The sequence below is a fragment of the Chiloscyllium plagiosum genome, unplaced genomic scaffold (genome assembly GCF_037043375.1).
Source record: "Chiloscyllium plagiosum isolate Xiang-an unplaced genomic scaffold, Cpla_swu_hap1 HiC_scaffold_9, whole genome shotgun sequence".
NCBI classification, from domain to species: Eukaryota; Metazoa; Chordata; class Chondrichthyes; order Orectolobiformes; family Hemiscylliidae; genus Chiloscyllium; species Chiloscyllium plagiosum.
In genome coordinates this window covers 78076825-78101938 of record NW_028270147.1, presented here as the reverse complement: position 1 = coordinate 78101938, position 25114 = coordinate 78076825, and the positions used below count along the sequence as shown (strand labels likewise).

Genomic DNA, 25114 nt, shown 5'->3' with positions numbered 1-25114 from the left:
ACAGCTCCTCTCTCCTTAGCTTTGTCTCATCTTATGACCCTCTAAGGACTCTGCTCTACTCTTTGTACAATGCCCGCTGGATAAGGATAAGATGCTGGGTTCAAACCCATCACTTTTATTCAGCAACAACAAAAGGAAACAAAATGAAACAAACAGACTGCAGTTGCATTTGCCTTTCGGAACAGAAACGGGCTGCTACGTCTGTCAAGAACCAACAAATGTACAGTCAATGAACAAAGAAGGGGGATCCAATTAATCCCTCCTCATTTGAAAGATGAATGACTTTGGAGTATCCCATCCGGAACTGTAATGAATTGGGGACAAACCAGGAGTGTGATGAAATGCTTCCTACTTGCCTGGACGGGTGCAGCTGCAACAACACTCAAGAATCTTGACACCTTCCAGAACAAAGAAGTCCACTTGAATAGAACCCCTTCCCCACCTTTAACATTCACCTCTACTACCATTCACACATGTTAGCAGCAGAACCACTGACAAGAAACACAGCGACACCTCATCAAGTCTCATTCAACAGTAAGGAGAAAGTGAGGACTGCAGATGCTGGAGATCAGAGCTGAAAATGTGTTGCTGGAAAAGCGCAGCAGGTCAGGCAGCATCCAAGGAGCAGGAGAATCGACGTTTCGGGCATGAGCCCTTCTTCAGGAATCTTCCTGTTCCTTTGTTCATTCTTTGTTCATTCCTGAAGAAGGGCATTCAACAGTAACCCTATAGTGACTGCTACCAGTTACAGGGACAAGGGCAGCAGATACATGGGAACACTACCACATGCAAGTACACCTTCAAGCCACAAATCATCCTGACTTGCAATCATATTGCTGCTCCTTCACCAATGTTGGGCCAAAATCCTGAACATCCCTCCGAACAGCACTGTGGGTGTCCCTTCATCCCAACAACTGCTGTGCTTCAAGAAGGCAGTTCATCTCATGGTCTCTGGAGAAATTAGGAACGGGCAATAAAGGCTGGCTTAGCTAGCAATGCCCACACTTTGTGAATGATAGGTTTTTCTTTTAAAAAGTTAACTCTGATGGATTGAGATGTCACATGGAGAAGGCAATGGGGTATCTTTAGCTTCCAAAGCTGCTTAAGAAGATACAAGGATGCAACATATCCTTTTGTTTGCAGGGTTACTGACTGCCTTTGTCCCGATGAGTGGAAGATGGAAAGCTTTGGCAATTTTATCTCTTCAAAACGATTGATTGATTGTTCAATCTGAGAAAATCACTGTGTGCAGCATACTAATTACCTTTCCCCTCAGTGTGCTTTTTATTAAACTTGTGAGAATACACCCAGCACTTAACAAGACAAGTTTGAATGGAGCTCTTTTATAGCTCGATTTGGTGGAAAGACGCTCAACAGAAAATCCTGAAACGAGGAGCACAACCAGATATTAACGCTTAGTGAAACCTGAGCCAATACAGATGGTCTGAGCATAAATAGTACTGTGTTAAGAATAGGAAGGTCTTCATTCAGAAAACACACCCAGTTTGCATTGATACAAGCATTATTTTGTTGGATTGATAAATTCTTCATGTGGTTTGACCTTATTTGTGCTTTTCATCAATTACGCACCAAGAGTCTCAATTGAGCTCTGCATTCCTACCACATTCAGTCGTGAACCTTACTGGTAAAAACTGATAAGGGATGGCTCCACCAATATCCCCATTCTCTATGAAGTGGGGGGTGCGCAGCACATCAGTGCAAAAGACAAGGCTGATGCATTTATTTTAGGTCTGCACTCAATGGAGTTTAGAAGGGTGAGGAGAGATCTGATTAAAACTGACAGAATGTGGAGAACTAGCAGAATAGGCTAGGACCCAAGGGCAAAGCCCCAGAGAGGAGGGATAGCCCATTAGAACTGAGATGAGGAGGAATGTCTTCAGCCAGAGGGTGGTTAATCTATGGAATTACTTACTGCAGAAGGCTGCGGAATCCAAATCACTGAGTGCATTGAAGTCAGATTTAGATAGGTTCTTGAGAGTAAGAGGATGAAGGTTTTACAGGAGAAGATGGAAGATCAGCCTGATCGAATGGCAGTGCAGACTTGATGGTCTCCTGCTGCTCCTATATCTTATGGCCTTGAGGCAATTATCCTCAATCGAAAGTGCTGAATGGATGATCCATATCAACCACCTCCGGAGGTTTCCAGCATGAGAGATGCCAGTCTTCAACCAATTTGTTTCACCAGTTTTATATCAAAACATTATTGCAAAAGATAAATCCAAAGACATGCAGGTTAGGTGGATCGGCCATAGGGAATGCAGGGCTACAGGATTAGGAGGTGGGTTCGGGTGGGATGCTGTTTGAAGGGTTGGTGTGTGGACTCGATGGGCCGAATGGCCTGCTTCCACACTGTAGGGAATTTTTTTAAAAATTCTATTCTACTGGAAAGTCTATAGGTCTTGACAAATAATCTGGCAATAGTAATGAATACTCAGGGTAGTGTCCTAGGCTCAACCATCTTCAGTTGCTTCATCAATAACATTCCCTCTATCATAAGGCTAAAAGTGGCGATATTCGCCTATGGTTCCACAATGTTCAGCACCATTCACAACTCCTCAGACACTGAAGCAGTCCACATTCAAATGCAACTGGACAATATCCAGGCTTTGGCTGACCAGTGGCAAATAGCCACACGATCATCTCCAACAAGAGAGAATCTAACCACTATCTTTGGACATTCAATGGATTTACCACCACTGAATCCCTCACTATAAACAAGGAATGCTGGCCAGCCAGCAACATCCACATCTCACAAATGAATAAATAAAAACTATCAATGTCCTGGAGTTTTTGTTGACAAGAAACTGAACTGGACTAGCCATATAAAAACTGCAATTAAAGAACAGGTCAGAAGCTTGGAATCTTGCAGTGAGTAACTTACCACTTGACTGCCAAAAGCCTGTCGCTTATCTACAAGGCAAAGTCAGGAGGGTGATGGAATGTGTACCATCTACAAGATGCGCTACAGAAATTCACCAAGGCTCCTTAGATAGTGTCTTCCAAACCCATAACCACTCCCATCTAGAAAGAAAAGGGCTGCAGATCCATGGGAACACCACCACCCGCAAGTTCCCCTCCAAGCCATTCACCATCCTGACTTGCTGCTTCTTTGCTGTCATTGAGTCAAAATCCTAGAATACCACCTTAATGGCATTGTGGGCCTATCCAAATCAAATGGACTGCAACGTTTCAAGAAGGCAGTTTGCCAACTTCTTCTCAACCTCATCAAAGGTAGGCAATAAGTGCTGGGTCCAGCCAGCGCACCCACATTCCATGAGTGAATGAATAAAGAAAAAGAGAATTATACTATTGCTCTTTAGCATTCAATGGAGCATTATCATCAAATTCCCTATACTGTGAGTTATCATCGACCAGAAACTAGACTGGACGAGGTAATAAATGCTGTTTAGTCAGCAATACCGACAATCCATGAAAATGAAAGCTTATTGGAGAGAAAAACAAAAAAGGCCACATTTTGGTTTTCTCAATTAGACATAAATTAATTAATGAGTTCACCTTTACTGATGCTATGTGTATGAAATCTCATATTGATTGAGACATTTTGCTTTTTGTTTGTCTTTTGTAAACTGGTCGGATTTTAAACTCAGGAAAGAATAAGGCTATAGTGTCAACTGATAGAGACAGTGTAAATGGAGATGCTCTGTAAACTGATCCAAAACATAAACTGTTAAAAACTGTGAACTGCTGAACCACAATTTCTCGAACATTTTGTAAAGATCTTTGATTGACAAACTTGAAATAAATTAAACTATACAAACAAAGGGCTATCTTGTCACCATGACAATTGAACTGGGAATGATGACAGCAGACATCCATTAAGAGGGCATATTTCAAGCAGAAGTGGTTTTGAGCTTACCCTGAAGCAGGCTATTTTCTGAAACTTATGGAGTGGTAGCCTTCTCAACACAAATTGCTCCCAGCAGACAGAACCACCCTAATAAAGTGTGAGTTCGAGATAGGTTTCAAGCACTGATGTGCTGAGATGTGCCCCTTTCTAATGTTGAACTTATCCTTCAACTTAAAGAGCCAAAGTGTTTATTTGATTATGTTACAGGTCCACAGGCCTTAAAAGCACAAGTAGGCCACTTAGCCCCTGGAGCCTGTGTTCCACCACTCAATAAGATCATGGCTGATTTGATTGTGACGCCAACTCCACTTTCAGTCCAAAGCTGTTGACTGATTTGTCTATTAAAAATGAATAATTTGAATGACCCAGCCTCCGTTGTCTTCTGTGGAAATGGTTTCTATGCGCTGATGATATTCAGAAAATAAAATCTCATTTTCATTCAAAAATGGAAAGCTGATTTTTTAAAATTGTGTCCTCTAGTTCTAGTTTCTCCCACATATATTCTCTCACTGTCCACTCTACCAATTTCACGCAGGATTCTTGTATGTTTCAACAGGGTCACTTCTCATTGTTCTAATTCTGAGATAGATACTGAAGAGAGAAGTGACAATAGTCATTGCTAGAGGAATCTCTCTCCACATTAATGTACTTAAAAGTACAAATTAACCACTACTAAAAAGTTCTGATCTCGCAACTTCTGGATATGTTACAGATGCTTCATGATACTGCACTGGAAAGGACTGCATTATAGCATGTCCTGAGGCATAAAAGGCACTAAATGGATTGCCAGTTTCTGTCTTTCTGAGCTTCTTCATTTCTTAGTTTCTATCTTTATGTTCAAGGATGTTAACTGATATAGGATGGATTATAAAAATCACAGCAACAATTTCCAGGATTCACAGAAAGCATTGACAAAAATGTTTAATTCCTTTTGTATTGTTCTAAGTGAGTATGGAGTAAGTTTCTGATTCTACTATTTGGAAACTTGCATTGTCAAAAAAATAGAAATATCAACAATTGCCAACATTAATGATCTAACCACGTGTTTTTTTAAACACAGCTACATTATGCATAAGATCAAAATGCAGATTTCAGGAAAAATAAAAATACAGAAGAATAATTCTCACCTTTTCAAGTTTAGACAAAGCCAGTGAATAGCAGTCTTTAGCCCTGAACTGCATGAATCGCATATTGGCTGGATGTGTCAATTCTGTGATAATACTAAGACTGGAGAATAACCTACATGCAGAAGAAAAATGGAGAAGACACGATTGGTCATTGCTGGGTTATACTCATATCAACTAAAATTACGAAATTTTAAACATAGCGATTTGTTTTCTTATAGTGATCCAAACCATGATTCTAGTGACACCTAAAGAAACAAGTATCCCATCAATTTATGTGGATTTATAATTAAAATGAATAATAGGGTATAATTGGCTTCATGTGATGCCCAGCTATCCACAGACCTGGCCATCCTCAGAGGGCATGGTGAGCACAAGGAGAAAGTCCCCAGGAAGGTCTGAGGTCACAAACAAAGTATGATACGTGGAGAATAGCCCGTGGATAGGTGTGGGCATGAACAGAGAACACAGAAGGTACTTGGGCCACCTTTGTTTCCACTCAACAGGCAAGACAACATGGTCACGACGAACACAGTTGAATTGTTCACATTGTCCATTACCATCTGGATGATAGAGAGGGGTGCAGCTTTTGGCAAAGCCATAGATCTGGCAAAGCTGTTGCAGGATCTTGCTCTCAAAATTGCACCCCTTATCCCATTGACTATGCCAAAAAACATAACAGGGGATTTGCACATACATATGGCTCAAAATTCATTAAGGAGGGATTCTTCATACTGCTGGTGTCAGGTCAATACAAACAGGAAGGGAAATTAAGGATCAATAAGAACTACATACTGTCCACTATGTACATGGAAGAACATTATGGACAACACTACACTGAGGAATTCCTTTATCTGCCTGCCCTCCCTTCCTATTAGCAAAGACACTGTTTTGTTTCCAGTGACAGTCCATTTGACTGCTCCAGTTGCCCTCCCTCATTGTCACCATGTGTTGCTGGAGGTCCTATTACAGCGAAGAGAGCCTGCTTCCATTTTGAATTACCCTCTCACTTGCTTATGTGTCTTCAGATGCTGTGCACTTTTTATAATGGAAGATAACTGTCATGTCTTCTAGTTTAGGCATCCTGCCCACTGTCCTTAATTAGATAGTCAGCCAAACCCCTCCTCTAACCATTAATTGTCCATACACACTCGAGCCAGTAATAGGCCACCTCATGGAAAATCACTCAGTAACTGTTTTCCACATAGTGTGCTTTTCTGATTGACATTTCAGCCTGGAATTGGAAGACTTCAAGGGTGATAACCTACCCATAGAGGGAATTGTGGTTAATGGGTCAAACAGTAAAGGAAACAATCTTGGCTGTGGATTTGATGTGAGAAAGGAAGTACAAGTTGACCCTGAAGAAGGGCTTATGCCCGAAACGTTGATTCTCCTGTTCCCTGGATGCTGCCTGACCTGCAGCGCTTTTCCAGCAACACATTTTCAGCCCTGAGCAGTATGTTAGAGTTAACTTGCTGTGACAGCTGAAAACTTAACCGAGCCACAACAAGAGAGGAATCCTTGCTGGTTGGTAGTTTGGGACACAATAGGATTACAATGTCATCAGCCTCCTTCCCTGAACCCCAATCATTGCAAATATAGCTCTTTGTTGAAAGAATTGTGAAAGTTTGAGGGAATCAAGTCAGGACAATATCACAAAAATAGACAACAATGCAGGAGAGTAATGATGATAGAATGAAGGCAGTGTAAAGATACAAGAGATTGAGCAGAAATGTGAGAGATAATACTGAGGACGAGATTGTATCCTAAAAGGATTTATATTTTGATGTGGTTTCCTTTTGCTTGAATACAATGAAGAAGAAAATTTAGAAATTATTGTCTTTTCTGTCCATGATTTAGTAACAGCCTTCCCTTTACTGAATGGCAAAACAATGGAGAAGCAAGCCTCTTGCCTTTTATTAAACTGAGATTTGCAATGTCTTTTCTTTATTTAAAGCTTAATAACATAACATTTGATAAAATAGCTGTCGTTCAGTTGGGATTTCAGGTTGCTGACCCCAGGTTGATAGGAAAATGAGGACCAGATAAAGGAGAGAGCCATGAAATCGACTTTGACTCTAGGTTGCTCACAGAAACAGAAGCTAATTAGGATGAAACAAACCTGAGGCTAGAAGAACACAGCAAGCCAGGCAGCATCAGGAGTTGGAGAAGTCAACATTTCGGGTTTAACCCTTCTTCAGGACTGGTGGGTGGGTGTAAGGGGGGATAAAGAAGATGGGGGGGAGGTGGTAGTGAGGTAGGGATAGGTGAATGTAGGTCGTGGGTACGACCTGGTTGGTCAGTTGGAGGAATGAATCCGGTTGGTTCTTGGAGGGAAAGGTTGATCAGAGGAATGGAAGGAAAGTTATTTGAAACTGGAGAACTCAATGTTGAGTCTTCTGAGCTGTAGGCTGCCCAGGCAGAAGATGAGGTGTTTTCCTCCAATTTGCGGTTTGGTCCATTGTGGCAATGGAGGAGGCCGTGGATGGCCATGTCGGAAAGGGAGTGGAAAGGGGAATTAAAATGGGCGGTGACTGGGATGCTCAGTGAAATGTGCCCTGAGTTTACATTTGGTCTCCCCACCTATCTATCCCTCACCACTCCTACCCTCCATCCTCCCCACCTCTCCCCTTCATCTGCAACTCCCCTTACACCCCCTCCCCTCCCAGTTCAGAAGGAGGGTTACACCTGAAATGTTGACTTCTCCACCTTCTGATGCTGTCTGGCTTGCTGTGCTCTTCCAACCTCCTGCTTGTCTATCTTGGATTCCAGCATCTGCAGTTTTTTCTGTCTCTAATGAAACAGACCTGAGGCAGATTAATTTCCAGCAGTAGTCAGAACTGCATGGAGACTGGGACAAACTGTGCAAGTAGTTCAGGCATATTGAGAAGCTGGGTGGTTTCTAACCAGAGCTGACTGTTCAACGCACCTGGATGTCAATGAATGACTGGATGAAGGTGTCCCTTAGGGAAGCTGTGCATCAGGTTTGTTATAAATTGAGTGTTGACAGTTCTTGCAGTGACAAGAGCCTTTTGCTGGTAATTATAACAGTGGGGGTCAAATGGAGTGAGGCAGTTGTCTGAGACCACTTGTTCAAATCATCCATTAGGAAACTGAAGGACCACTGATGGAAGCCAGCATTGTGAAGGACTATGGAACTGTACATTATGCCAAGTGTGTTGGAGGAACTGCCAGTAAACCCATCAGATCTACTTGTATTTAACTAGCTTTTTGAAGCATGAATTATAGTTTGTGTTGATTAATATTTGCCTGTTAGTTCATGTTTAATTTATATTGATTTTGAATTTAAAAATTAAAGCATTGTTAATTGGGTTTTCAATTGTCATCACTTGGGAAGTTCAGTTCTTTAATGTTATTCATCTCCACAGATACTATAACAAGAGTCTGACAGTTCCATAGTGCTAGATATAGCTTTTGTTACATTTAGATAGTTATTACTATTGCCATTACAACACAGTGGTTTTGTATTCTGTGTAATCAATCTAGCTTACTTTTCACAGTAATGTATTTTCCAACACTGTTAAAATGCTATAGTAGTTTGTAAAAGAAATATAAAATAAAAAAAACTTAATCAAATACTGTACTCCTGTAATTAGCCTGTTGCGAAGACACGAGGAAATTCAGCAACCTAATGTTAAAATGAAACAACTTGCTGTGATATAAATTAAGATATGATTCAAATCTTCAAATCAAAATCTTCACCTTGCCCTTCAGAAACAGAAGAGACAAGAATGCAACCTCTTTCAAATTAAATAATCCATGGTAAATGAGTATTATATGCCAAACATTTATAGGACAGTAAGGACTGAAGAAACAAGAGAACTCTAGGAATTTAAATGGTGTTATGCAATGTGTGGCCAAAGCTCTTACCACTTGAGGCTTTTTGAACTCTGGTAGGGTTTCATTGAAGTTCACTGGTTCATTTTAATTTTCAGATACTGAACACTGTATGATGTCATAATTTGCTGCAGCATGATAATAAATAACATCTGTCAGTTAGACTTGACCTTTTTTTCCCAATTAGGATGAAATGTCACTGAAAGTGTGAGTGGATAATATGAAGTGAGGAAAATCGAGCATTAGGTATGAGTGAGCTGTATATCTCCTTAGCAAATCAGTTTGAAGATATGTGAAATTAACAGAGGAAGTTGTATGGTGGCTCATTGATTAGCGCTGCTGCCTCACAGCGCCAGGGACCCAGGTTTGATTTCCACCTAGGGTGACTGTCTGCGTGGAGTTTGCACATTCTCCCGTGTCTGCGTGGGTTTTCTCTGGGTGCTCCAGTTTCCTCCCACAGTCCAAAAATGTGCAGGTCAGGTGAATTGGCCATGCTAAATTGCCCGTAGTGTTAGGTGCGTTAGTCAGGGGTAAACATAGGGTAGGGGAATTGGTCTGGGCAGGTTGATTTTCAGAGGGTCGGGGTGGATTTGTTGGGCCGAATCGCCTGATTCCATACTGTAGGGAATCTAATCTAAGAAGGACCGAAGTGAAGGGTGCAATAGAGTGGATGAATTTATCCTCAAATCAATTAATGAAAAACAGAGGGTGAAACAAAGATCTGGTTCAAAGAATGAAAGAAACTAAAAGGCAAATTAAATGCAAATACAAAATTATTATCTACAACGAAACTAAAACTCAAAATTATGAGACTCCGCAATTGTAATTGTTTGGAATCTCAAAGGGGTTGACTGACAATAATTAACACTTCTCATGTGATTAAAAAAGTTCCTCAACTGAAATGGACAAGACTGAACTTTGTGATAATGTTAGCTTACATTTACCTCACAAATATAGCTGGTCGATTCTTTTCAATGAAGAGATGCAATTTATGCAAACCCAACAGCAAGGCAACACACATCTTGGATAGCAAGTTTGGGTTTCAACGTCTGCCATTTGCTAATGTTGCTGCAGCATTTCAACATCAAGAATTATTGAGCTAGTAAGCACTATTAACCTTGACCGTTTTCAGTGGGAGTAACTATAAATAGCTATATGCTAAAACATGAGGACCAGTAAGTTGGGCAAATTTGTCCTTATTGTAGTTTTGACAATAAATTTGATAAAATAAGCATAAATACACTGCATAAATAGGACTTCACAATGAATATGTACATTCAGCAAGCAACTGAACTGTGCAATATAGGTCAAGTATATATGACTTGAATGTTTACCATATAATAACAACATGGAAAAACACTGCAGAATTATGCTCAGCAGTCTTGGTTAATAGAGTTCATTAAGGCATATTATACCAGTGTAACAGAACCCACACCAACAATACAATTATTAACATTATTAATCCATTTCTGCAATTATAAGATACATCTGAAAGTGTTTGACCTAGTAACATTAGAATAAGTTATAATAATGTTCTGTTTAACTACTCAAAAGGATTTAAAGAAGGTACCTTGGGCAATATGATGATGTAGTTACTGGATAAAAAGAAATGAAACTAAAAATCTAAATTGCATTATGTTCTAAATGAAGCCTGTAAAGGACTTCACTTATTCTTTACTCTGTCCTGACTTGGCTATCCACCTTTTCAACAAATCGGAACTAGGATATTGAAAATTCACCTTCCATTTTCTTGATAGGTACTGAACCATATGACAACCCTAGAGACTGTAGCATTTAAGGAATATTCAAATGAGCACTTGCAATATCAGGTATATAAGGCGACAGACCAAATGTTAGAAAATGGTATTAGAGTAGATGGTTGTTTTTGATTGCTGTAGGTTCGATAAGTCGAGGGGCCTTTTATTGTGCTGTGGATCTCTATGCCACTATAATCATTTCATACATTATTAAGTCTTATTTTGTGGTCATTTCTTTATGCTTATTGCATAATTGCATAACATTTTCATCTTTTGCATATTGCAGAAGAATCTTCTCCAATCACTTCAGCAATTTATCATGATGGCTTGACTTGAATGATTTTTAAAGGATATAATAGCTTCAGGTACAATAAAATCCCTCATGCATTTTGCCAATTTCTAACCCATTTGCCATAAAAGTTTGAAATCGCTTTGTATTTGTTTGTGAAGCACTTTATGTGATGCATTTAAAGACACCACAGTTTATCAACTGGCCCAAAGTAGTTTAATGCCTATCATTTTTCCGATCTTATGGATTGTGATAACATTTTCTGAGAAGAAGAATGAAAGGCTATGGGAATACTTTCAGAGTGAAGCACTCTCCATTTGTTCGGCTTTTTATAAAAACTAACAGAATTGAAGTAGATGTAGAAAGGATTTTCGATTTAGTGAATTATTCCCTTCCCATGGAGACCTGCCACATTAGATCTCCACTTACCCTTGGTATTGCTACCTATTATACTGTATGCTCAGAATTGATTTTCTCTGGTCTGGACGGAAAGTCAAAATGGCAGGTCTCTACGGGAGGGGAAATGATTCACAATAAATGTACGTCAGCTCTTGAAAAAAGTTTCTTGAAGGCTAAATTGCAAACATTCCTGAAAACTGGGATTGTGATGCATAACTCACACTTATCAATATAGAGTCAATATTGAGAGTGAATGTGCCTCTTAAAACTAGCCTAAACTGCTGAAAGAGAAAGTCTATTATGGTAGAAGCAGCTGGTGGGAGTCATGCTTGGAGACAATCGCAGTTAGGAAACAGTGAGGAGTGGCACAACAAGGGAGAGAACAAGAATACAAGGACAGTGAATGCAACTTTAAATGCCACATCTATTAAACCCAAATCTTAAATCCAGATTTTGCAAGTAATAATGCTGCCAGCTAGTTAACTACAACAGCTACCAGCTAAACAGACTCAGATATACTTCCTCCTGACCTGCCGGACAAGGTGGCACACCTTAGGGGCAGCACAGTGGCTCAGTGTTTAGCATGACCACCTCACAGCAGCAGGGACCCGGAGGTGTGACTGTCTCGGGCGACTGTCTGTGTGAAGTTTGCAAACGGTCTTGCTAAATTGCCTATAGTGTCCAGGGATGTGTAGGCTAGATGGATTAGCCATGGGAAATGCAGGATTACAGGGATAGGGTAGGGAGGGGGTCTGGGTGGGATGCTGTTCAGACAGTTGACGTGGTCTCAATGGGCCAAATGGCCTGCTCCCACACCATCAGGATTCTATGATATTGGAAGTTGGTGTTTGTCCTGATAGGGAGATGCCAAACTAAATGGTCTGACCTCCATGGATGATGGGACTATCTAAAATGACAGCAACCTCATACTCGACCCTCCTTCTTATGTCCCACATAGTCCTCATCTTACATTCTCTTCTGATCTTTGAAGACAATGCATACATGCATCTTTGCTTTTCTACCTTCTGCTCCATAACCAAAACCCTTCTGTTCTTTTTTTGCCCCAGAAGAATATCTGGCCGGTTAAGGAAGAAAAACAAGGAGGAAGCGATGATGAAAACAAACAGCAATCACTTGATTTGACCATCGCAGCCACCAGCTCGGTTACTGACACTGCATGTATCTTTGAGGAGAGATTAAAGACGGGATCCGCTTGTGATGAGATACCAGACACAAATGGACTGCAACAAAAGCTGGAAGCAAAGATACCACAGGCACTTGCTCACCAGAGAGTGAGTGTGAACACAGGTTTAGTCCTGTACATTGGAACTCAGCTGAGAACTTTGATGTGACTTTACAGACCGAATGTAACCAGTGTGGAAGTGGTGACCAACTGCATTTACACATTCATCAACCCAACTGTGATGGAGCTCCAGGTAACTGATCTTGCAGCTTTCATTACAGCACACCTATGGAGCAACTACTCAATGTCTGCAAAGTGCTGGACAAACTGAGACCAATTGTTGCCATTCTAACTCAAAATGTTTGCAAACTACAGCATGCAAAGGGACATGCAGGGTATCACAGCTGACCAGCAACGTGTCCTCTAAGACATTACTGACAGACTGCCCAGGAGAGTGACTGGAGCTCCGTTGAGAACAAACCTCTCTCTCAAACCTCCCATTCTGTCAGTGCCCTCACTGTTGCCAGTCAGTACCAAACCAGACTGGTGCCACCTGGACACAGACCGTTTAGGCTTTAATCTGCTCAAGGACATCATCCAAAACCAGAGTATAGTCGATTAAAAGTTAGACATGTTGCAGCCAGTGCAGCACCACAACAGGCAAAGGCACAAGGAGAACACTCTTATAATTAAGGAAATGTGAACTGACAATGGGTCTTAGGCACGTAGACCCCAAGAAGATGGGACTACAAATAGAGGCATTTTGGAGGTCACTTACAGCTGGAATATTGATAGGATATTAAATATCACCCATAATATAACCAAAAGCTGAACCCCATCAATACATTTGTGAGGAAATAGAAAGTAGTACTGTGGTCTTGTGACAGGAGATGGCTAAGATAGTAAGTAGGAGAAAGTGAGGATTGCAGATGGTGGAGATCAGAGTTCAGAGTGTGCTGCTAGAAAAGCACAGCAGTTCAGGCAGCATCCAAGGAGCAGGAGAATTGACGTTTCAGGCATAAGCCCTTTTCATCAGGAATGAGGTCATTCCTGATGAAGGGGCTTATGCCTGAAACGTCAATTCTCCTCTCCTCAGATGCTGCCTGATTTGCTGTGCTTTTCCAGCACTACACTCTCAACAAAGACAGTAAGTACCTTAATTTCTCAAGTAGGCCAGTAAAAGTCAGTATGGGCTGTGAAGCTCAAATTGAAGCCACCTTACCAAGAAGAAAGGAGAAGCCTAATGAAAATAAATCACTGTAGGCAGAGAAATAGGACTAATTTATTTTTGACTACATATCAATGCTGGGCCAAACCCACAAGCCTACTGCTGTACTGAATAAACTATTGAGAGATCATCAGCAGAAACTTCCAAACAGTGAACAGAGAAATTTGTCAGGGATGTGATGGCTCCACCTAAATTCTTGTAGAATCACAATAATAGCATGTTTGGGCTCCTCCTAAAGATATCCATGCATGCTAAATCTTCAGAAAGCATCTTCATTTATGTGCTCTGTCTCATTCATTCAGGGGGCATGCTCATCTCTATTTGTTCTTGAGAAGTGGATGAGCTGCCTTCTTTAACGGCTCAAGTCTATGTGGTAAAGATACACTCAAATTGGGAGGAGCTTCAGGAATTTGGCCCAGCGACAGTGAAGGATTGGTGGTAGAGTTATACGTCTGGATGATGTGTGGCTTGAAAGAGGCTTTGTAGGCAACGCTGTTTCAATGTATCTCCAGCCTTTGTCCTTCTAGGCCCTGGAGCTGTGGGTTTAGAAGGTGTCATCAAATGAGCCTTCAGAATTTTTTGTAGCTGGTACAAGCTGCTGCCACTGAGCACCAATGGTGGAGGGAGTGAACATTTGTAGATGTGGTGCCAATTCATGGGCTGCTTTGTCCTGAATGGTATCAATCTTCTTGAGTTTTGTTGGAGTTGCACTCATCCAGACAGGAGGGAATATTACATCACACTCCTGACCTGTGCTCTATACATGGTGACAGGCTTTGGGGAATCGGGGTGGATGATTCCTAACCACTGACCTGCCCAATGGTAAAAAAATCCAGTATAGGCAGAAAAGTGAAACAATTTCTTCTGCCTGCATATCCTCACTGCAGGAGCACGTCTGGTACACATTCTGGTCCATGGTAACCACAACGTTGATAGTGAGAGAATTCAATTATCTCAATGTCATTGAATGTCAATGGCCGAAAGTCAGATTCATTATTTTTGGAGACAGGCATTGCCTGGGACTTGTGTGATGCAAATGTTACTTTTAATTTTCCAGCTCAAGCCTTGATATCGTCTTGGTCTTTTATAGCCACCTCATCACCAACATGGCCTTGGTTGCATGTGGACATGGCCTGCTTCAGTATCTGAGTAATCATAAATATGGCTGAACATTGTGCAGTAATTAGTTAACATCCCCACTTCTGACCTTATGATGGAGGGAAGGTCATTGACGAAGCAACTAAAGATGGTTAAGCCAAGGATACTCTCCCAAAGACCTCCTGCAGAGATGTCCTGGAGCTGAGGTGACTGACATCCAACAACCACAACTCTCTATCTGTTCGCTGTATATGATCCATGTGTGTGCATCAATGAATAAGAAGTCGGTTGCCATTAAACCTCTATCATTTATTTTCATTTAACATTCCAGAACACACTTTGTGCCCATTCATAAAAGCCACAGCACTTAGGAGGTTAAATTCCTTCTTGAAACTATATCATGTTGCCAATAGCGAGGTGTGTATTAGAGGGAAATTATTCCATATTCTTCCACTGTTTGTAACAAGAGATAAAGAAGGGAAAGGCTATGAAGGGACTGAAAGACAAGGATAAAAACTTTAAAATGTGGGCATTGGACAGATCAGGAACCAATATTAGTAAGCGAGCACAGAAGTAATGGATGAATAGAACTTAATAAGAATCAGGTCATGACTATCGGAAGTCCAGGTGAGCCCAAGTTTATGGAGGGTGTAAGATGGGAAGCTGGTCAGGTCAGCATTGGAATCATCAAGAATTGATGCAAGAGAAGCATGGATAAGGGCTTCAGCAGCAGATAGACTGAAGAAGGGACAGAGATAGGTAATGCGAAAGAAGTGAAAATAGGCCATGTTGGTGATGAGGTGGCTATAAAAGCCTAAGTAAATAAGAAATTGGACGAAGAGTAGACTATATGGAGACTGTTTTGTGACTAAATGCTGCCATCTTTGGCTTTAATTCCACTTTCCCACACTGTTCCCAAATCCCTTGATTCTCTGCAACATCAGAAATTTGTCACCCTATATTCTGCAAAGGAGCATCCACACTCTTCAGGGTAGAAAATTCCAAAGTTTCATAAACTTTTGTGTGAAGAAATTCCTCCTCAACTCAGTTTGAAATGATCACACCCTTATCCTAATGGTGTTTCTCCATGCTCCAGAACCCCTCACCAAGTGAAACAACCTCTCTGTGTTCCCCTGTCCAATGCATATGCAATCTTGTATATTTCAATAACATCACATCTTATTCTTCTAAGTTTTGAATAATGTCAGCTAAGTGTACTCAGACTCTAACCAGGGCACAACCCTCTAATCGCAACAACTAATCCTTTGAGAATCCAGTCACAAGCATATCCTTACTTAAATGTCAGGCTACAACAACATACATTATTCCAGGCATGGGCTGACAAAAACTCTGGACCATCGTAGTAAGAATTGTTATTTTTGTATTTTCGCTGAGGTGCCCAGCATCACAGATATTGGTCTTGAAACAGCTTGATGCTCTCCATGTGATATCATGAAATAGCTGAACACATGATATCATGAAATGGCTGAATATTCGATATCATGAAATGGCTGAATACACGATATCATGAAATGGCTGATTATGCCGGATACTGCAAAGGTTCTGACTACATTCCAGCAATAGTACTGAAGACGTGTGCTTCAGAACTAGCCAGCTACAATTCTGGCTATTCGCCAGTCATTGTGGAAATTTGCCTAGGTCTGCATTGCCAAACGAAGCCAGACAAATCCAACCCAGCCAACCACTGCCCTATCAGTCCCCTCTTGACCATCAGCAAACTACTGCAAGAAGTCATCAGAAGTATTATCAAGCAGATTGCAAAGGAAAGCATTTCTCACTGGCGCTCAATTTGGTTACAACAAAAACAAGGAGCAGGAATAGGCCATTCTGCCCCTTCAACCTGCCCTGCCATTCAATAAAATCATCATTGTTTTGATAGTTACCTCAAATCCATACTCCTGTCTCATACTGATAACAATGCAGCTTCTTGCTGAACAAGAATCTGACCAACACTCCCCTTAAAAAATCCATCCATCATCTTTTCAAGAAGTGTTCCAAAGACTAACATAAATCTTTCTTACCTCATCTCTGTTTTAAAATGGGTGTCTCCTGATTTTTAAACAGTAGTCCACATTCTTGCTTTTACTGTACAAGGAAACATCCGCTTTTGCAAAATCCCTCACTGCCTTTTGAGTTTCAATTAAATAACCTCTCATTCATCTAAAAGTCGATGGATAAAAGTCGGGGCTGTCCAACCTTTCTTCATAAGACAACCTGCTCATTTGAGCTACTAGTCTGAAATGCCAGAGTCATTCGGCTCCTAACCTCACTACATCCTTGGTCCAAATGTGATCAAAAGAACTGAACTCCAGAGGCGAGTTTGGAGTAACCACCCTTGACACCAAGGCAGCATTTCACGAAGTGTGGCAGCAACGAGTCCTAGTAAAACTGGAGTCAATGGGAATCAAGGGGGAAACACTGCACTCGGGTAAAAATCACACAACACCAGGTTATAGTCCAACAGGTTTACTTGGAAGCACTAGCTTTTGAAGTGCTGCTTCTTCATCAGGTGGTTGTGGAGCAAGACTCTGTAAATCCCACTTTCGAAATACAATCAGTCTGACCTAATACTGGGACACAGACAGGCTTTAACCTCACACCTTCAATGCATTATCTGAGTTGAGATGGCACCTATTGTTAAAAGTTACCTTGAGAATATAACTTTAAAAAAGTTTTGGGATTTACACATGAAGGAACCGAAACTAACATGATCATCCTAAAAGATGAAAGACTTAAGCTAAATTTGTTTAATATTACATTCCATGACCCTGCAATCCAGTTGCTATAAATTCTGTGCCTTATGATTCTGCTCAATAATCACCTGAAGAAGAAGCCCTTCAAAAGCCTGTGCTTCCTGTTGTGTGATTCTTAACTTTGTTCACCCCAGTCCAACACCAGCACCTCCAAATCATGACTAGCACAAAGGAAGATGGTTGTGGTGGTTGCAGGCCAAGGATCTCAGCTCCAGCCTGCTTGATGAGCACCCATTCATCACCTCCATTGTTCACTCCCATCGACCAGCAGTGACAGCAGTGTGTGCCATCTACAAGGTGCATTGCAGTAGCTCACCAAGGCTCATTCGATAGTACCTTTCAAACCTCTGACACCTACCACTTACCAGGACAAAGATAGCGGAGCTCGGAAACACCACCACCTGCAGTTTCACCATCTCCTCCCCATAACTCATTGCTATTTCTTCACTGTTACTGGATCAAAGTCCCAGAACTCCCTTCCCAACAGTACTGTCGGTGTCCTGACACCCCAAGGACCACAGAAGTTTAAGGTAGCAGCTCACCACCACCTTCATCAGAGCAAACAGAGATGAGTAATAAACATCAGCCGAGCCAGCGATGTCTAAATCCCAAGAACAATTTTTTAAAAATTCTAATCCCATAGCAAAAAAAAACTAACAAACAATTTCCCTTCCTAATTGTTTGCTGCAGCTGCAGGCTAATGTCAGCGAAAATCAAAATTGACAAGTTTCATGCCTTTTCAAAATATTCTGTTTCCCTTTTTTCACTCTCGTGAATAATCATCATACACTTCACCACAGCATATTCCACCTGCTACCTTGTCACTCACTCACTTGACTTGTCTTTATCGCTTCGCAGCCTCAAACACTTGGCTCAGCAGCTTGTAGTTCCTCCCTACGCCCAAACTGAGTTACATTACTCTCTGTTTCTTTGGCAAGTCAGTGGCATTGTTCGCAACTTTAAGAAAAAAATTAACCTTTTTTTAAAATCAACCTGTTGAGCAATGTTATCGTACACCTCAGGATCAGGTGTGACTTGGAAATGACCAAGGCCCAACACCCCTCCTTGTTTTGCAGTTTTAGGAAGAAACTGTAAGAACTCACAGGCATCATTCAGAATCCGAACTGTACGACTTATTAAAATATGGGTTCCTTCATTCTGGAATCTTTCTACTGGTATATGGATAATGTAGCCTTAAGTGGACAAAACATATAACACAATTTTTAAAGCACTACACCAGGGCACACTCTAATCATTAAAGCCTGCCTTGTTGAAAAAGTCCCATCTATCCCTATTCTTCCTATCGACTAACTAATCCTCTATGCATGCTAATAAATGACCTCTAAGTCCTTAAGTCCTTTTCTTTTGTATTAAGGTTGTAATTGTTATGGCACATTATCAAAGTCCTTTTTGGAAATCCACTTTCCCTGCCCTCTAAGACAGATCCTCAAAACTTCCCAATAAATTTGTCAAACAGGATTTTCCTTTCTGAGGAGCTTTCTCTGCTATTTCAAACTGTCTTGACAGTGGTTGATTATATGACTTTCTTAATGGCTTGTTTAGACTTCCTTTATAATAGATGACACCAGGTTATAGTCCAATGGGTGTATTTGAAAAAGCTAGCTTTTGGGGCATTGCTCCTTCATCATGTGCTAATCCAAAAGCTAGTGTTTTCAAATAAACCCATTGGGCTATAACTTGGTGTCATGTGATTTTTGACCTTGCCCAACCCAGTCCAACACTGGCACCTCCACATCATTAATACCAGATTGAAGGGCATACCCAATGACACATTGACCTGACTGGCGTACAATTTCTGATTTACTTCTTCTGTCCTTTCTTCAATAGCATTGTTGCATTTGCTAACTTCCAAACTGCTGGGAGCATTCTAGAACCCTGAAAAATTGGAAAATTACAAGCAGTGCACCTGATATGAGGTCAAGCTCAACATTGGATCATACGGAAGGCTGAGATTGTGAACGGGCCGCTAACACAACTTAATGGCTTAAGTTGCGAGTTCATTTTGTATAAGCAGCAGTCATTTCACTCAGGCAGCTGTTCAATGTTCAGAGCTGAGCAAAACTTTATTCTTATTTGGCTACTAAATTCCCAAAGGCCAGTTTGCAGATTGGGATATGGTGGGGCCTGACAGATGGGCGCCATAGTTTCAATCACTATGATTAATGAATCAAGAACAACCTTACTGTCTACACACAAAAATGAAGGCAATAGATGAATGTAAATTTAAGTGTTTGCTGTTTGCTTTTTTTTTCTCAAAAAATAGGGACAAAGCAATTCAGTGTATTTAAGTAATACATTTGTTCTCAAATTACAAGGGCTCGATTTTAAAAATGTAGCTATCGCTAAAATGCCAGATACAAAATGGTCCACATTTGAAAATAATTATGTTTACGTTTATGGAAACTTTCACTAATTATTATTTTATATTATTTTATAATCAACTAATCATTATTTTATAAACTCAACTGAACCAGTAATCAAATTAAAGGTTGCTTAATTGTAACTGAATATCAGTGAGAATTTCAAGAAGACAGTTTACTCCAGTTCTAACACCTATTTCAGTGTTGGTCCCCACCCCTACTCAGGGTTATGAGAAAAGTTGAGATTCACGAAAATGACTGGAAGGTAAGTTGCCACTGTTTCCTCATTAACTGTACAACCAGGCTTTTTTTCCTTCCTAGTAACAATTACAGAAAGCCAAATTTCCCAATGTTTTAAGTTTATAAAAACTGAACAAGGAATTGTGATTTTTGCAAGAGATTGAGGACCAGAATAAAGTGTTCTTAATGAGAGCATTCTTTGTGAATATGAAACTCTAACAAGAACAAATAGAAATTTTGAAGTATTTCAGTAAATTTCACACAGTTACAGAAGTAAAACTGGACCACGGACCTCTAATGCTGGAAGATTGTTTGGTCAAAAACAGTTTCCTTCGCGATTTGAAGGCGGGAAGGATGACATCATAGCTGTTAAACACATTCGTTGAAATCACCGGCTATTCTCATTCAGAAAGACTTATAGAGCATATAGATTTATCAATAATGAATAAATATTTAATTTCCTGATTGCTCTGTTGGATTTATAAGCAGTACCACCTTACTTGTAGCAGATGGCTACGGTGGGGAAGCTAATGACGAAAATACGTCATTTTCAGAAACATGATAAGAAAACTCATAGGAATGTGGTCTTGAGGATTTACCCTCTTCGTGCTTTAATCCAAGATGCTTTTAAGCATTGAATGTTAAATTTCAAGATGAAAGCCGTTAGATTTTCACAATGCTAAGACAGATGGCCTGAAAGTCTATGGTCTCTAAAGGACCATGAGTAAAATGAGCTTGATCACTCATAACGTAATGACTTATCTTAAAGCACTGTAAAAAATCTGCCAAGTCCTGCAGTAATTGACATTTTTTTCTAACATAAATCATAAGAATATAGCATTTGGGAAACATAAAATCTGCATTTAGCACAGTGAGTGTTCTTTTCATTCCTTGGGTGAGGAGTATTACTGGGACAATGTAAGGAGAGCCTTGGATTCCAAATGACCTGAGGCAGAACATAATTCAATTTGGCAACTAAGAGTGTACAATTAAAAGTAATTCTGATTAGTGGTGAGATAAATTAAAATATCCAATGAAATAAATCATTTTCTAATTTGTTTTAAATCCAGCACCAATTAACAAAAATAAAGCCGCCCTTTAGAGATATAATGAAAAAATGTTTAGTGCCCATTAACATCAAAATTTACTCAATTTAATTTTGAGAAAACATAAAATACTGTTTCTCACCAACAAATTAATTTTTATCATCGTCTTTTCTGTTTTAGAAGTTGGAATCTTCTATTTAATGTAACCATTCAGGAGTGTTAAATTCTTTGCTGTTTGGAAGCAGTAAAGAGTAATTCAACATATTTTACCAGAACTGTAATTGTATTAATCAGAAGCAGAGTGTGAAGGTGAAAAAGGAAATCCTCTGCCACTTGTAAGGCATTTTTCAATTGTTGAAATAGTTATGCAAAGCAATTCTCCAATAAAAGGTAAGGTTGCCATAGTCTTACCAGATCATAACTTTATCATTCATTAGAGAGACAACTGGTACTGGTTTCACATGAGGGTCTGCACAGCTCAGGCATGAGGAGAGATTGAAAAGGAGAATTCTTCATGGTAACCTCAGCCAGTGAGGGAATTGAACTCACGGTTCTATAGTATTAATTCCATTTTAAAAGGTTGAAGATACAAATTGCATTTGATCCTGGGCCTCCTCCATCGCCACTCCCTTACCACTTGACGCCTAGAGGAAGAACACCTCATCTTCTGCCTTGGGACCCTCCAACTGCATGGCATCAATGTGTATTTCACCAGTTTCCACATTTCCCCTCCCCCCACCTTATCCCAGATCCAACCGTCCAGCTCAGCACCATCCTCATGACCTGTTTTACCTGTCCATCTTCCTTCCCACCTATCCACTCCATCCTCCCCTCCGCCCTATCTCCATGATCCCCACCTCTATCCACCTATTGTACTCTCAGCTACCTTCCGCCCAGCTCCATCCCCCTCCCATTTATCTCTCGACCCCCGAAGCTCCCAGCCTCGTTCCTGAGGAAGGGCTTATGCCCAAAAGGTCGATTTTCCTGCTCCTTGGATGCTGTCTGACCTGCTGGGCTTTTCCAGCATCATACTCTCAACTCTGATCTCCAGTATTTGCAGTCCTCACTTTCACCTCAAGTAAGATTAGGGCCAATCAAGGACAGTAGTGAGAAGTTGTGCGTGGAGTCCAAGGAAATAGGAGAAGCATTAAATGAATAGTTTTCATCAGTATTCACACTAGAAAAAGACAATGTTGTTGAGGAGAATACTGAGATACAGGCTACTGGGCTAGACTGGATTGAAGTTCACAAGGAGGAGGTGTTAGCAATTCTGAAAAGTGCGAAAATAGATAAGTCTCTTGGGCTGGTTAGAATTTATGCTAGGATTCTCTGGGAAGCCAGGGAGGAGATTGCAGAGCCTTTGGGCTTTGAATATTATATAGTCATTGTCTACAGGCATATGCCAGAAGACTGGAGGATAGCAAATGCTGTCCCCTTGTTCAAGAAGGGGAGTAGAGACAATCCTGGTAATTACAGACTAGTGAGCTGTATTTTGGTTGTGGTTAAGAGTTCAAAAAGGTTATAAGAGATAGGATTTATAGTCATCTGCAAAGGAATAAGTTGATTAGGGATAGCCAATATGGTTTTGTGAAGGGTAGGTCGTACCTCACAAGCCTTACTGAGTTCTATGAGAAGGTGATCAAACAGGTGGATGAGGGTAAAGCAGTTGATGTGGTGTATATGGATTTCAGTAAAGCGTTTGAGAAGGTTCCCAACTGTAGGCTATTGCATAAAATACAGAGGGATGGGATTGAGGGTGATTTAGCAGTTTGGATCAGAAATTGGCTGGCTGAAAGAAGACAGAGGGTGGTGGTTGATGGGAAATGTTCATCCTGGAGTTCAGTTACTAGTTGTGTACTCAAGGATCTGTTCTGGGTCCACTGTTGTTTGTCATTTTTTATAAATGACCAAAATGAAGGCAGAGAAGCTTGGGGTAGTAAATTTGCAGATGACACTAAGGTCAATGGAGTTGTGGATAGTGCCAAAGGATGTTGCAAGTTACAGGGGGACATAGATAAGCTGCAGAGCTGGACTGAGAGGTGGCAAATGGGTTTTAATGCGGAAAAGTGTGAGGTGATTCATTTTGGAAGGAGCAACAGGAAATCAGAGTACTGGGCTAATGGTAAGATTCTTTGTGGTGTAGATGAGCAGAGAGATCTTGGTACCCATGTACATAGATCCCTGAAAGTTGCCACACAGGTTGATAGGGTTGTTAAAATGGCATACGGTGTGTTAGCTTTTATTGGTAGAGGGATTGAGTTTTGGAGCCATTAGGTCATTGTGCAGCTGTATGAAACTCTGGTGTGGCTACACTTGGAGTATTGTGAATTGAACTGAATTGAATCTATTGTCACGTGTACCGAGGCACAGTGAAACATTTTGTCTTGTGAGCAATATAGTCAGATCACAGAGTTAAGTAGCATAGATAGTAAATAATAGGTAAACAGCGGCTAAAACAAAGACACAGGTACAGGCGAATGTTAAGAGTTTGTGAGTCCATTCAGTATTCTAACAACAGTAGGGTAGAAACTGTTTTGAAACTGACTGGTGTGTGTGTTCAGGCTTCTGTACCTTCTCCTTATTGCTAGAGTTGTAGAAAAACATTGCCAGGGTGAGATGCATCTTTGAGAATGCTGGCGGCCTTTCCTTGACAGCGGGACCGGTAGATGGATTCTATAGATGGGAGGTTGGCCTTTGTGATTGTCTGGGCCGAGTTCACCACTCTCTGTAACCTACTCCAATCTTGAATGGTACAGTTGCTATACCAGGCAGTGATACATCCTGACAGAATGCTCTTGATGGCGTACCTATACAGTTCTGGTCACCACATTCTAGGAAGAATGTGGAAGCTTTGGAAAGAGTTCAGAGGAGATTTGCTAGGATGCTGCTTGGTATGAAGGGAAGGTCTTATGGGAAAAGGCTGAGGGACTTGAGGCTGTTTTTGTTAGAGTGAAGAAGGTTGAGAGGTGATTTAATTGAGACATATAAGATAATCAGAGGGTTAGATAGGGTGGACAGTGAGAGCTTTTTTCCTCAGATGGTGATGGCTAGCACGAAGGGACATAGCTTTAAATTGAGGGGTGATAGACATAGGACTGATGTCAGAAGGATTTTCTTTGCTCAGAGTGTAGTAGAAGCGTGGAACGCCCTGCCTGAAACTGTAGTAGACTCGCCAACTTTAAGGGCATTTAAATGGTCATTGGATCAACATATGGATGAAAGTGGAATAGTGTAGGATAGATAGGCTTCAAATTGATTTCACAGGTCGGCGCAACATCGAGGGCCAAGGGCTTGTACTGTGCCATAATGTTCTATGTTCTGAAGGACGTTATTAAATGGGGTGGCAATTTTAGCAGAAAGCAATACTTTGCACTATAGTATCAGCTCAAATTGAATGATTTTTTTTCGCTGATTTGCCAAAACTATCTATTGATTTGATTCCATGTCTGCTCAACCCAAAATTTGCTTTAATAATAAATTTCATATTTGCTGCTAATGTGTATTATACACAATTAGTGCAGAATTAAACTTATTGTACCATTATGCTGAAAACAGAACAAAAACACAGAGCAAGTCAGGTAGTATCTGAAGCTTTTCGTGATGAAGGGCTCCTGCCCGAAACGTCGATTTTCCTGCTCCTTGGATGCTGCCTGACCTGCTGTACTTTTCCAGCACCACTCTAATCTTAGCACTAGTATCTGAAGTGTCCACCTGAAACATTAAGTCATTTTTTTTCCCATTTTAGATTGTAATGTAACCTCGGTGCATCTCCAGAACCTTTATTTTGATATCTGGTTTTGGAGTTTTCTCAGCCTAATTTGGTACCAGTACATCAGTCATCATGGGCA

The 25114-nt window shown here is 40.7% G+C and overlaps 1 protein-coding gene across 3 annotated transcripts in view; it reads right to left on the bottom strand.

The window, feature by feature from the left end:
* Positions 1-25114, bottom strand: part of kcnt2a (potassium channel, subfamily T, member 2a) — a 712068-nt gene that overhangs the window by 245607 nt on the left and 441347 nt on the right. For all 3 annotated transcript variants that reach the window (XM_087990852.1, XM_087990853.1, XM_087990854.1), the window contains one exon: positions 5017-5128. In XM_087990852.1, the coding sequence (XP_087846978.1) occupies positions 5017-5128 (112 nt within the window). The remainder of the gene's footprint in view (positions 1-5016; positions 5129-25114) is intronic.